This window comes from Corythoichthys intestinalis, chromosome 9 (genome assembly GCF_030265065.1).
Source record: "Corythoichthys intestinalis isolate RoL2023-P3 chromosome 9, ASM3026506v1, whole genome shotgun sequence".
NCBI lineage: Eukaryota > Metazoa > Chordata > Actinopteri > Syngnathiformes > Syngnathidae > Corythoichthys > Corythoichthys intestinalis.
The window spans coordinates 44,439,427-44,454,290 of record NC_080403.1 but is presented as its reverse complement, the minus strand read 5'-3'; the positions used below and the strand labels follow the sequence as shown (position 1 = coordinate 44,454,290).

Sequence of the window (14,864 nt, the reverse complement as noted above, 5' to 3'; positions counted from 1 at the left end):
GGCGCGCTAGGCGCATTAAGCTTGGGGCAGTAAAGACTTTAAATTTGGACTGGGTAAAATTGTTTACCCAATGATGTAAATACAATAACAAATATACAGTACATTGTTTATGCAAACGTATACATTTCATCATCCAAACAAATAGCTAAACAAAACAGCAGCCGTTTTGTTTGACTTTGGATGAAAATACATAAGAAAGCAGACGTTTTGAGACCCCAACGATGATAATAAGACCACCGTGTTGGCGCCGACGAGCGAGGAATTTCGCCTCATTAGTTTGAGTGAGGACAAAGCATTAGCGTTAGCATTAGCGCTATTGCTGGGGGCTTAAAGGCTTAGCGGCCTGAAGTGGGGGGAGAAAAAAAGAAAGAAAAAAAAGAGGCCAACTGTTTTACTGCACCTCACTTTTTTACTGCAGCTCACAATTTAGTTTTCTTCTATTACAAATGATTTATTACAAATGATTTTAAATTTAAGAAAAACAATCAGATTCCTTCCCACGTAGCACACGCACGTGATTGTTTTAGTGTGTTATTGCTTTACTGCAATTAACTTATTGGCTGTCTTTGAAAATATCTGCCTTTCTGGAAAGAGTTAACCCTTTCATGCAGAAATTATGATTTTTTTTTCTCCACTCTCATATAGGACAGTTGTCTCAAACCTGTGGCCCAGGGGCCAATTGCAGCCGAGTAAACAGCATTTTGTACCCCGCATTTGACATTCCAATTGTAACATTAGTTTTGCTTGCACATAATTAACAAAGGGCAAAAAATATATGGCAGAAAAAACAGACAAGAATGAAAAAGCAGTTTCTGCTCTTGCCACCCTCTTTAAAATAAACTGCTGTGTTTTAAGCCAAAAGAATTGTTGTGTTGGATAGAACAATATGTCCATATGCTGCTATAGGAGATCCATGGCGCACTAAGCCTCCACACTATTTTTAATTTGTCCGTTTTACCATGGAAACCTCTGTTTACAGACGTCGCGCAGCCGCTTTTGTTTCAACCTACCCATAAAATGAAGGTAAGTCATTTTATCTGTTATTCAAAATGTCATTTCTAGCATAGAATCATTAATTGATGTCTAATATTTAGTTAAAAAAAAAAAAAAAGACGATTTAAAAAAAATTATTCACTTATTCAATTACGTCACAATGAAAAATTTGGCATCTGTAAATAAGCCACGGATATCTACCTCATAGCTATCGCTTAAATGTATTTTTTTTGTCACTGTCGCATTTTCCCCGATATGTTAGATGATAATCGATCCAAACAAAGAAAAATTGAAAAATAATGTTTAAAAGGGTAAATATATGAAAATCTCGACGACTCCTTGTTGTCTGCAATATCTGCATCGCGACCCTTGTTATATCACCATGTTTCACCCATAAAATCCCCCCAAAATCCAGTTTCTGCCATTCACAGCTGTGTCTTGACGCTTGGTGATACATGCTCCATGGAGTTTTTGGATCAAAACAAGGTAAGTACGCGATAATATCTTGTCAAAATCATGGCGTCTTTAATTCTGCTCTCGCGTGGTCTCGCCTCCAGTTACGGTTTTGCTGTTTAATTTTTTTTTTTTTTTAATGCCCTCCTGTTCAAAAATTTTATTCCCCCAGAAAATTGAGAGTTTAAGCTTTCTAATGATGTATCACACATGCACATAGGACAATTTTGAAATTTGGCCAAATTGTGGATCTCAGAGCGGAACTTCAAGTCACCCTAGTATTTTCAGCCATATATACAATATCGTTTGGATAAAATGTATTTATTCAAGGAGCCAATTTGGGGGGGGGGGGGGGGGGGGGTTAAATTTGAAATTAATAAAAAAGAAATTTCAAAACGCAAACTTAAAAAAAAAAAATCTGAGTATCCAAAAAAGTTAGTAATTTAAATTGATTTTATATTCTTAATAAATTAACATAATTTGTAACAAATTGAAAAGAGACAAATTAAAATAAGAGTGGCCAGTGTGTATTTTGCTCTGGGAATTGTCTTTGTTTTGTAACTCTTGTGACCTCACACAGCTTAACTCTTTACTGCCATTGATGGCAACAGAGGTCCAATCCACTTTAACTGAGAGGGTCTGGAAGTGATCGAATGACATATTTTTCCCTTTAAATTGTGCATTCTTTAGTTGCAACTGATACACAGGTGTGACTTAATAGTTCAAATATACACTATATTATTTAAAATTTTTAATAGAGTTTATTTTCTTAACTTCATCATATTGTTAGTTGTATATACAAATGTGATTTTGTGGGGTATTTTTATGTCATTTTGTTTTTTAATGCATTTTTCACATCTTTATCATCAACTTTTTGAATTTCGTGCACATAAATTGCGCTTTTGTGAGGTTTTCTGAGCAAATATAGTGTTTTACGGATGTTTTTCAACGTATGACATTTGTTCTTGGTTTCTCAAATTAAAAAATTGCCCACCAAAAATATGAAATACTCCAGTTTTTTTCCTCGACCTCGTGCATTCTTTGGTTGGTTCAGGTGCGACTTATAACTCGAAAAGTACTGTAACTGAATATGAGTAATGGAAGAGTCATGTAGGTAGTTATGACTTTAGGGTATTTTGGGGCTGACAGCACAGAGGGGGAGACAGTGGCTACTTTTGTTCAGCATTTAAGTAAAATACATGTTTTGTTGACTGTCTTTTGTACTTAATGTGTCCTTTAAAAAAACATGTAGTACCAAATGAGCCACCTACAGTGGGATGAAAAAGTATCTGAACCTTTTGTATTTTCTCACATTTCTGCATAAAATCACCATCAAATGTGAATTGATCTTTGTCAAAATCACAGATGAAAAACAGTGTCTGCACTCTGCTTTAACTAAAATCACCCAAACAAATATAGGTTTTCATATTTTAATGAGGGCAGTATGCAAACAATGACAGATTGGGGGGGAAATAAGAGAACCATCACATTTAAGATTTTGTGACACCCTCCCTTTGGCAGCAATAACTTCAACCAGACGCTTCCCGTAGCTGCACATCAATCTGGCATATCGATTAGGACTAATCTTGGCCTATTCTTCTCTACAAAACTGCTGTAGTTCGGCATGAATCGCTGTCTTTAGGTCATGCCACAGCAACTCAATGAAGTTCAAGTCTGGACTTTGACTTGGCCACTCCAGAACGTGTATTTTGTTCTTCTGAAACCATTCTGAAGTTGATTTACTTCTGTGTTTTGGATCATGGGGTCTTGTTGCAACATCCATCCTCTTTTAGCTTCAACTGTCTGACAGACGGCCTCAGGTTTTCCTACAAAACATTCTGATCAACTTTTGAATTCATCCTTCCATTAATGATTGCAAGTTGTCCAGGCCTTGAGTCAGCAAAACAACCCCAAATCATGATGCTTCCTCCCCCATGGTTCACGGTGGGGATGAGGTGTTGATGTTGGTGAGCCTTTCCATTTTCCCACCATACATGACGTTGTGTATTACTCCCAAACAATTCAACTTTGGTTTCATCAGTCCAAAAAATATGATTGATTGATGAACATCCAGACTTTTAGGGATGGTTTTGTATTCTTTCCCAGCTTTATACAAATCAACAATCCTTGATCGTAGGTCTTCAGACAGCTCTTTTGACCAAGCCATGATAGACATCAGACAATGCTTCTCATCAAGACAATTGTGACGAAGTGTGTGTTTTATAGTGGGCAGGGCAGCTTTAAACCACTCACCAATGATTAAAAATTGGTTTCAATTGCTCTTTAAGTCTCCTTAGGCAGAGGGTTCACTTACCCCCCTCCCTGTCATTCTTTGCATGCTATCCTCATTAAAATATGAAAACCTATAAATGTTTAGGTGGTTTGAGTTAAAGCACTGTTTTTTTCATCTGTGGAATTTTGACAAAAATGTGGTCGCATTTGATGGTGATCAATGTGAGAAATTCCAAAAGGTTCAGATACTTTTTCATACCACTGTAGTTACCCCGACACTCCCCAACCTTTTTCGTTTACAGAAATATTTTGTCAGTCAAATGGAATGCGTTCCTAGAAAGATATCAAGTTGATGGGCGGAGTGACAGCTGCTAGAACGCCTACGTGTCCGAGGTGGCGGACGTGTTATGACGCAGGCGTTTACGAGCTCTCGTTCAAGGACACGCGGCTGCCTTTGCTTTGCTTTATTACCCTCGTTGTCGCCTGGCGGCATGAGTAACGACTGGAGCTAGCGATGACTATTCTCAGACATTACGCTAGTAGAGATTTGCAGCATCGTTGCAAAATGACTACCGAGCTAGCTATGTCGCTAACATCTTTTTATTAGGTAGGTAGCGTTATACATGGATATTATATTTGATTGCAAAATTAGCGATACTCAGTCCGACTGATCGGTTATGCCGTTTATTGTTGTGTAGTTTCTACATAGAGACAACAAACTGTTGTAGGGATGTTCCAATCTCATCCTGGATCGGAAATCGGGCCGATCAGGCCATTTTTCAGAAGATCGGAATCAGGTGAAAAGGATTGGGTTGTTAATTTATACTATATATAATAAACTAAAACATTGTGCTGGCTAGAATCGCCAGGGTTTAGCGCCAGTTAAAATTTTACAGTACATTACTGCCACCTTGTGGTCATAACAATACACTGCATCCACCATGTGCCGTAGTTTGGAACATAGGCTCATTCACTTTCACAGTACACAGCCTGTCCGTTGCATTGACATTTTTTAGTGATTTCTGTTACGTTTCTGCCTTGGAAATTAAATGTCTGCAAGTATTTGACAATACAAGCCTGTTAATATGCAGTATGTGTGTGTTTATGGGAAAACTATCTGAACTTATAGCTTGTAGCTCAAGTAGTGTGGCGTCAACATGGTATTTGTATACTACCGTGTATTGTGCAGTTGTGTTGAATGCATGCATGTTTCTTTGTTATAGTTTCACAAACTTAAACACATTACTTCATATAAAAACAAGAAAAGACCAAGCCTTGTGTTTTATCGGAGGACATACAATGTAAGCTGGTTGTTGGGCCGTGCAAAAGGAAACGCACTGTTTTGGGCAGTACACTTATATTTTTTTATCTTTTAAGAGCCAAAAAGTAACAAAATAATCCAGAAATACAATGGCATTGCCAAAAGAAAAATATATACGTTTTATCCTCCGCAACAGTCCCGAAAAAAGGAGGAAGGACTGTAAACAGTAGAGTACTGTAACGTTTGGAACTTTTGTTCAAAAAAAAAAACAAAACAAAAAAAGTGCTTAGTGTGTTGCACCATATTAGCCTTAATTATTGTTAAAATTGGTTACATTTGTTTTATTCATTTTTGCAATACCACATGTCCCCAGAAATTAGTTGTCATTGGTTAAATTTGATTTATCATAGTCTTGATAGTAATGGAGGATATTTTCATTGTTAAAAATATATGTATATAGTTTGTCTTTTCATATATGTAGTATTGAGTATGGTAACGTGTTTTTTTTAGTATTGAGCTGGAAATTTTAGTGTAATGACAATAATAATAGTAGCTACTGACCTTAATGTACATGGGAGCAGGAGTGCCAAAATTAAATACATGATTTTTAAAAAAAACAAAAAACTGAGTCATTCATTCTGCATTTGTTTTAATAATATACCTCCGGAAAGATTTTGAGATACTTCACCATTCAGTAGAATGAGAAAAGATTTCAAAACCTTCGAAGCAGGTGTATATTTGAATTTTTATTTTTTCCTAATGTTTTTTTTCTCCAAAATTTATTAATTTCGAATAATTTAAATAAGCAAAAACTGAAGAACCATAATTTAATAAATGCACAGATAATTGAATGCTGTTAGGTGTTTTAGTATACATTTCAAATGTCATTGATTCAGTGTATTCATATACTTATTGCAGTTTTTACTATTTTAATGTGATGTATTTAAAGTATGTTTAGTGTTGACATAAAAATTTGAAATCAAATAAAATGAAATTCAAACATATTAAAATTGAAATGAATTGAAGCAAATATTGAAATAAATTCTGAAATAACACTTTTTGACACTATTAATTATGTATTAAACTGGTCATCCATAGTAATACATTACACACGGGGTTAAGAGAGAATGTTGCGCCACCTAGTGGTCCAACAGCAAAACCACAGTGTGTAATGCTACTACGTTGCAGTCATCAGTTAACTCATTGCCTCCCTTTGATTATAATAGACGTCCAATTCATTTAAACTCGAAGGATTTGGAGTAAATGCTCATGTTTCAGTGCCACTGACGGCCCTAAACGTCCAATACATTTGGACTGGGCGGATGTTCATTCGTCCCTTCCAGTCCAAATGTATTGGACATCTATCACAGTCAATGGCAGCCAAATTTTACCTAACTCATTGACAATGATACACTTCCAATCCATTTTGCCTGATTGGACGTCATTGGTACTGTTAATAAGAACACCAGGCATTGTTTTTGTAATCAAACGACTGATTTTTATATGATCACATCTTAGCAACAACTTAAAGTAGCGATTCGCAATTTGTTTGGTGACCACAAAACAAATACATAATACAAAATTTCAAATCGCACAATTTCAAAAAAATAACAAAATAAAAAGCAAAAAACACTAGATTTTTTTTTTAAGCCACCAGTACTCAGCCCACCCGTAGGGGCGGGGCTACAAGGACGACGCCATCACCTCTGACGAACAGCATGGGAATGTTCCTCTTGGTTGACTGTTGAAAACAAACGAAAAGAATCGATTCACTACAATCCAGAAATTTCTGAGTTTTTTTTTACTAAAAAGCAAATAACCTATTAATTTGTCAGCTACACATAAAATTGAAACTTCACTTAAATAGATTTCCTTTTTTGTTAATTTAACAGCTCTCTCAATCAACATATTACAAAAACAGTTGATTTATCACTTCTGACCCAAAAAGTGACTTTTTAAACCACCTTCAAATTTTTTAAAAAATTAAATCCCATTATCACATTTAACATCACACATTTCTATGATGCTATATTTGATTCACACAATCCTATTTGAAGATATTCACAAAACATTCAAAATATTTAAACATTTTTGACCCCCTAAAAACCCACCCATTTATTTCCAATGCCACATAAAATTGCAGCTTCAAATCTGTATAATTCATTTTTGTGTATTTAATATTGCTTATAATTCCATTTTTCGATTTCCAATGGGTTATAAAATTGCAACTTCAAGCCCATAATTCATTTTTGTGTATTTAATATTACTCACAACTCGACAAGTCAACAAATTATAATTTTTTCATTTTTGACCAAAAACAAAATTCCTGATTAAATTACATTCAACATCACACATTCATATCATTCCTATTCATGCTATATTTGACTTACTCATTTTTATTCTTCAAAATATTTCAAATACCTTCATTTTCGTCCAAAAATCCACACTAACGCATTCAACACATAATTACTATTCATTCTATATTTGACTTATGTACATGTTCCTATTCAAACATTCACAATATTTCCCATATTTTCACTAAAAATTTACCATTTTTGACAAAAAAACACCCCATTAAATACAACAATGAAATGTAAGCTTATGTGAAGTCTATTCCCATCATTCATGTGACTAAAACAATTGTCACTTCTAGAGTCCCCATTAACATGATTGCACTCCTGCACAATTTCTCCAGAAGTTCATCTAGTTCCCAAATACGATAATGTTTTACTCTGCCTTGTGCAGGTTTCAGCTTGTTCCGTACTACCTGACAAAGAGCCATTCATATGCAAAACGAATACCAAATGTTCAAACCAGTGATAGTAGGGTATATTATTAGCCAAGTTTAAAAGCACTTCGGGACATGACCTTCTATGTACTCGTGGATGTTTTTATTACAAGCTGAAGGCCTGTCAAGTCACCACTCAGGTTATTGTTGTTGTCGGGTGACACAAACTTTGAAGTCCTAGCGACATAACCATTCAAGAGCTGATCGTTTTGATACTTGGTAGCTATATGGCATGGGTCTGTATATATCGACCCTTGAAGCGTGATTATAGTGGTTGTTATTTTTGTTTTCTTTTTCAAATTAGGGCTGACCAATTCATTGCAGTATTTTTAGCCAGGGCAGCCCGCTGTAAAATAGGAATTTGCCAGTAGAGGGCAGTGACTAATGTTCGTTTAATTTACCTCATTCAATCTTATTGACATCAAATCAATCTATCGTCCCAACCAGTTACTGTAGTTGATTACCTCGTTCCCAACATTTATACATCTCTCCAACTACCCTTCCTTACTACGTACCGCGATATGGAAACAATCAATCACGATATGGTCCATTTTATACCGCGATAAAATACATTTCTAATTATTTGGTGAAAATGATACAATTACTGGCCATAGTTAGTTGGGATTGGCTCCAGCAACCCCGTGACCCTTGTGAGGATAAGCGGCTTGGAAAATGAATGATACAATTATGACAGCTTTTTGATCATTCACTTTATTTTTGAATTGACATTAAGCTGACCTGCCATAAATGTTAAATTCATCAAGTAGTGCTGCAACTTAAAACTTTCCAGTGTAAACAGCCGTAGCACAGTAGCATACATTTTTTTGATTAGATGTAAAGCTATCTAATTACAGTGCTGCTCAAAAGTTTGTGAACCCCCTCAACATTTTGGAATTTTCTATTATTTCAACCTGATTTCCTAATCAATCAATTCAGTAGTTTTTTTTTTTGTTTTTTTAACAGTTGTGTTGTCGAGACTAAATTAAAAAGAGTTTTCATCAACTGATGTAGGTGCAAAATTGAACTGTTTGGTCACAACCAAAACCGCCATGTCTGGCGAAAAGTCAACACTGCATACCACCAAAAGAACCTTCTCCCAACAGTGAAGCATGGAGGTGGGAATGTCAAGATCTGGGCTTGATTTTCATCCTCAGGACCTGGACAACTCCACACAGTCCAGGGAATCATGAATTCTGAGGAATATTGTCAAATCCTAGAACATAACCTGACGCCATCTGTTTTGAAGTTAAAGCTTGGCAGAAGGTGGATCATGCAACATGATAATGATCCAAAGCATTCCAGCAATACAACCAAGGAATGGCTGAAAAAGAAGAAGATTCGTGTTCTGGACTGGCCCAGTCAAAGTCCTGACCTAAATCCCATTGAAATGCTGTGGCGGGACCTGAAGCGAGCAGTTCATGCCAGACGCCCATCAAACCTCTCTCAACTGACTGCGTTCTGCAAGGAAGAATGGGCAAAAATCCCCCAAAGTAGATGTGAGAGGCTGATTAGTCACTACAGAAACCGTTTGGTTGAGGTAATCTCTGCAAAAGGAGGCGCAATATCCTATTAACTGAAGGGGTTCACATACTTTTGCACACATGATATCTGAGTTTTTCTTAAATCAACCACTTTTGTTAAATAAAGAATGACAATATAACTATTTCTTTTGTTTCAGTCCATTATTTGGAATGTCAGTATTGTGGATTTGGGTATAACTTAACATTTAATAAGGTTATTTTAGTTTTTTTTACAAAAAATCTGACCATCGCTGTGGGGTTCACAAACTTTTGAGCAGCACTGTATCTACTAATACTTGTTACGTGTAGTTTTGACTTTTAAAACTTCTGTACATTAACTATTTTAAAGCCATTAAAATCTATTTGAACTTGGATAGCTAGCATTGAGAGATCATGTTTTGTTGCCATTGACGGCGCTAGATGTCCAATCCAATTGACTGGGGAGTTGGCAGCGATCAAACAATCGCTGGCAGTCAAAATAAATTGGACATCTAGCGCCATCAATGGCAGCCAATGAGTTACGTTACCACGATATTCTTAATAATAAATAAATTGATATTGGAATGATATGGGTTGCTTTCTTCAATAGTCATGCATGCATTACTCTCGTGCGAGAGAGCCAAATGGCTAACTATTGAGATGAGATAGGGACATCTTGAGGCCGGTTGGTAGTACAACAATGGCATATGGAATAATATCCAATTGGACGCCATCTGCTGGCCAAAATGTGCATTACCAGAGCAGACCTATTCACGGCTATAGACCCTACCCACCGACGTCACAAAATCACGTGCTCGCTGTATGGTTCCGCCCCCTTGTCCGTCATTTTGTGTCTGTATTATCAATGGTCTCAATTGATCGAGCAATTTATAATGCATTTCATGGAAGACCCGGTCCTTTCGGATGCCGTAAACTCACTTGATGCGTTGCATAAAAGGCGTTATGTGGAAAAGCTTCAGTTTATCCATTCGCCAGATCCATATTTGCTGCCTAAATCGATGTTTTTCGACCCGCTGTCTCCGCCGTATTTGCCTGACATCTGCTAGCCAGCCTGATATGTACAACTATCTTGTCCACACAAAATCAGCCTATTCTCACGAAAGTTTGAAAAACTTCAAGAGCTTGGAGGCTTATAAATACTTCGTTGCTGGTTGGGTGAAACAGGTCCTCGTCCACGAAAATTCGGCAGGAATCTATCTTGTGCTTGGAAAGGTGAGTTACGAAATTTTCAGTTCAAAATCTTTTGTTATTGCTAACATCCACTGTCAAGTCTAATGTATTTCATGTCGTTTGTCAATGGAGTTAGGGCTTTTAATGTTTATATGGTTTAGCGATAGCACTCTCACTACATACATACGTGTATGTTGTCGGCGATTAGCCTAGCAATGATCTTAATTGTGGTTGTCAGCCCAAAACCCTCTAAATATATATTAAATGCATCTTACCAGATATAAAATGACTACTACATAATGTGTGGTAATCGTTTGGAGCCCAGTTTTCTCGTCGAATTGCAGCAGCCCATCTCGCTCTCTTCTCTCCGGGTCTCTCGGAATCCGGTAGAACTTCAAGTCTCTCCGTCTTCTCCGTCTATCTTCTCTGTTATTGCAACCGACCGCCACACACGCCTTCACCATTTTGATTATTAATGTTAACGAGCAGAAAAACACGTCGTAAATAGGAGGAATGTACGTAGCCGTAACAGGTAGACATGATGTGTTGACGGACAATTGGGCGGCACCAGTCAGGAGGAAGGAGTTGTGACGTCACGTGGGTAGGGTCTATAATGACGATAGACATGTAAAATGTCGATAGAACGTTTTATATCGATTTGGTGATCCTTATGTCGTACAGCACTATTTCTCTCCCAATTCTTTGAAATTACCATATTTACTCATGTATAGGTCCCATCCCTAGTTTGTGGTTAAAAAAGTAGGTAGTATTAGGTTGACCCCCGTACAGGTGGCACAACATGGGAGATTTATGGGCAAGTTTTTGGACCAATTTTCGATACCAATATGACTGAAACAAAAAAACACTTGGTACATAATTTATTGACTGTAACAACTTACATAGAAACAACGAAGTACACAACACAAAAAAAGCCGACGTGGTAAATATATTAATTTTTTTAGATTTTTTAAACTGTTTTACGGTAACTCTTCTTCATCATCATAGCCCTCAAATTCCTTTTTATCATCACTATCATTTTCATTTTTCTAATCTCCTCATCTGTAACTGTCATGTCGCCTCGTGACATTGTTGGTTTTAAAATCCAAGATGGCTGCACGACGTACACGATTGCAGCTTCGATCGTGATCTTCGTCTTCATTTCTTCCTTAGGCAAGTTTTGTCCTAAGTATTGTTGTATTTTTTTTTTTTTTTTTATATTAGATATTTGTAGATTATTTTGAACGTAACATGTTTGTACAGTTAGCGTATGTAGCTAGTGCTAAGTTGTATGCTTTTTCAGTTTTACAGTTTTACGCATATCGGGTGTGTAGGTCGCATCCACATTTTGGGGCGAAATCTTCAGTAATTGCACCCAATGTACGAGTATATACGATAGCCCAATTGGGCAGGACAACACTGTGCGTACCTTGTATAGTTCTTCATAGGTCTCTTCGTCAATCTCCACCGTGGTCACAGTCTCCTCCACATCTCCCAGGATCATGTTAAGATGCTGATCGTATGCCTGATGCACAGCAAAATAACACAATCTGCAAAGAAGCTACGTGAAGATCAAGTCTGTATCAGTGCGTGTTTTACATGTAGTCGTCCACGCAGTTCTCGGTCGTTCCTCATCTTGACGTAGATCCTCTCGTCCAAACTGAGTCGGATCAGGTCAAGTGGCTCTTCTACTGTATTGGTGCTCGGTTGCTAAATGGTGAAAATGAAAACATGTCTTACATGTGATATTCTCATGAGCAATATTGTTAGTTTGTTCGTAATTTGAACTGCAAAGGTGGTAAATATGAGGGTCAGTGGAATACTTTAAATTGTAACTCCACTTTTCTTTATGATTTTGTTTCACCATTTGCTAGAAAACGTGTTAGTATTTACAAAATAGCATTGTTGTTGCTATCCTCTCAATTCAAGTGGAATGGAAGTTTACTAGTAAACTAATTATTATCATTGTCAGTGGCACTTAGAGTTAATTTCTCAAATAATTTGACAAAGAAATAAAAATATATCTGACTAAACTACAGTAGGTTTGCAATGCTTTTTTCAGGATTAGCATAAATTTCTTTTTGTAAATGTCTGACATTCAGGATGAGAAATCAAACCTTTATTTGCATTATATCACCTACATTTAATGTAAAAGCTTAAATTTATTTGATACAAGATTTTACTGACATTTATTACTTCTAGGGCTATAACTAACGATTATTTTCATAATCAATTAATTGGACGATTAATCGATTAATCGGATGAATGTCACTTTTTTCCCCCAATTAACTTCACAATTTACCTTGATGTTGTTTTAGGCATGTTGTAAGTAACGATGAAGACTAAACAGACGACCATCTCCTTCAAAAAAAATATTTTATTACAGCTGACTTAACTGTAGTCTAAAACGGTTTGATTACCAATTTCGTTGGCAACCAATTAATTGATCTTAATCGATTAGTTGTTGCAGCCTTATTAAGAAACTAGTTTAGACAGTAAGATATCTGGAAATCAGCAAAAATGTGAATAATTAGAATAACTAGCTGTTGTTTTCCAAAGTAAAAGCTGATTTTTTTGTTCATGTCATACTTTGACATAATAAAAATATAACGAAGAAATCTGATATTTACCGTATTGGCCCGAATATAAGACGACCCCGATTATAAGACGACCCCCTCTTTTTCAAGACTTAAGTTTGAAAAAAGACTTTTTGAACACCAAATTAATTTTTATACAGAAACGACCACGGAAAGCTTTTCTCTGACTGAGCTTTTTTTAGGCGATCTTTTTGAGCTCTCCATCTCCGTACATTACACTCTGTGACACCATATTTCACAGCCGCTTTGCAGTTGTTTGAAGACACCGCCTCATTTATCACCATCAACTTGAAGTTTGCGTCATAACTTCTCCTCAGCTGCCGGTGTTCTGCCAAAATGTCCTACATCGGCGAAACGTCCTACATTAGTCGAATTTGACACCTAAATTACTACCGTGCGCTCTAAACTTGTTTTGTTTAGATGCATACAGGAATAACGTACTAAAGAAATGCCTGCAGAAAATACTTAAATGTAGTTATGTCAAATAAGGACGATTTAAATACGCTACGTGACTAATGTGGTCAACTGCTTCAAAGCTAACACAAAAAAACACAATGGTTAAAAGTATGAGAGGGTAATACATGCAAAAAGTATCTTTGAGGCTGTGAAAAGGTTCTAAATAACTACATAAAAACAAAAATAGTGAGTACTCGCCGCTTCCAACCGATGTGCGCATGCGTGTGAATGCATATGCAAGCGCCCTGAGCATTGTGTAGGACGTTTCGCCGCGTAGTAAGGAATGGCCAAACACCGGTTAACCTGGCCAATCTTCGACCCACTTTTCTCCAAATTGTCGCGAAGTTTCTCCATTTTCGGTTATCTCTTCTATTACCGGTATTTTCTTCTCTTTTCCTTCTTACCACTTTCTTCTTCGTGTCAGGGGTTCGCTTTGGCCGCCCGAGTCGCGTTCAGCATTCGATTCATTGATGACTGGCGCCATCAAGCGTCGTGAATGGGTATATGTCTAGGCCGCAGTTTTTTTTTTTTTTTTTTTTTTTTTTTTAGACCGCAGTTATAAGACGACCTCCTCTTTTTCAATCTTATTTCAGTGCAAAAAACATCGTCTTATATTCGGGCCAATACGGTACAACTAAGAAGCTATATGGGTGACAGAATTTCAAGAATTTAGACAGGTTTAAGGTGAAGAAGGTCCTAAATTAATTTTTTATCAAAATAGTTGTTGATTAATTTGCTAATCGATTAGTTGTCGATTAATGGATGAATTGTTGCACCTATAATTGCTTCATTTTGAGATGAGAAAATTAAAAATCAAAGAAGCCTTTAAATTAAAACAATGACGATAGGTAAAATAATCATACTAAAAACTCGAATTATTAATAATAAATAGGTATTTAAAAAAAAAAAAAATCTTTCAACCAAATAAAACCAAATAAGAGTAAACATTTTTACACAGTGCATTTGACTCCCTCCTTGTACTTTACGGAACACACTTTATGAAGTCAAATATCCCATGTATAACCGACAACCTAATTTAAATGTCATTATTTGTCCATTGTTCGAAAATAAATAAATAAACGCCAAGTTAATTTGAACACTGCTAGCCACGCAAACGTGTTGCTAATTTAGCTAAGCTAGCTAGTTGACTAGCCGTCACCGGGCAAAATGACAGTGGAATAAATATCTAAACGTGGACAAAACAACTGTGTCCAAATCGTATTCATGCAGAGACTTCTTAATGACATTTTGCAAGCAGTAAAACAAGAAAAGCGAATGAATCCACAAACCTGCTCCACTTCGTCCGCCATGATTTTTGAGTCGTAGGACGTCAGAGTGACGTCACGAGGGTTGCCAGTTTCCCGGGAACGAGTCTCCGTCGTTTCCGTTCATTGGCA

General features: G+C 36.6%; 1 protein-coding gene across 1 annotated transcript; it reads right to left on the bottom strand.

Moving 5' to 3' along the window:
* Window positions 1-5,747: 5,747 nt before the first annotated feature.
* On the bottom strand, window positions 5,748-14,864 carry lsm3 (LSM3 homolog, U6 small nuclear RNA and mRNA degradation associated). The gene is made up of 4 exons (XM_057844881.1): window positions 14,757-14,864; window positions 12,014-12,124; window positions 11,844-11,939; window positions 5,748-6,680 (listed from the first exon to the last, which is right to left on the bottom strand). The coding sequence occupies exons 1-4, from the start codon at window positions 14,775-14,777 to the stop codon at window positions 6,600-6,602; spliced, it is 309 nt and encodes a 102-aa protein (XP_057700864.1). The 5' UTR covers window positions 14,778-14,864; the 3' UTR covers window positions 5,748-6,599.

Excerpts from the sequence above, each read along its gene's own strand:
- lsm3 (XM_057844881.1), bottom strand. The coding sequence starts at position 14,777 with ATGGCGGACGAAGTGGAGCAG. Across the intron at positions 12,125-14,756 it reads TGGCGGACGAAGTGGAGCAG|CAACCGAGCACCAATACAGT; the intron begins GTTTGTGGATTC and ends TTCACCATTTAG. Across the intron at positions 6,681-11,843 it reads CCTATGAAGAACTATACAAG|TCAACCAAGAGGAACATTCC; the intron begins GTACGCACAGTG and ends TGTTTTCAACAG.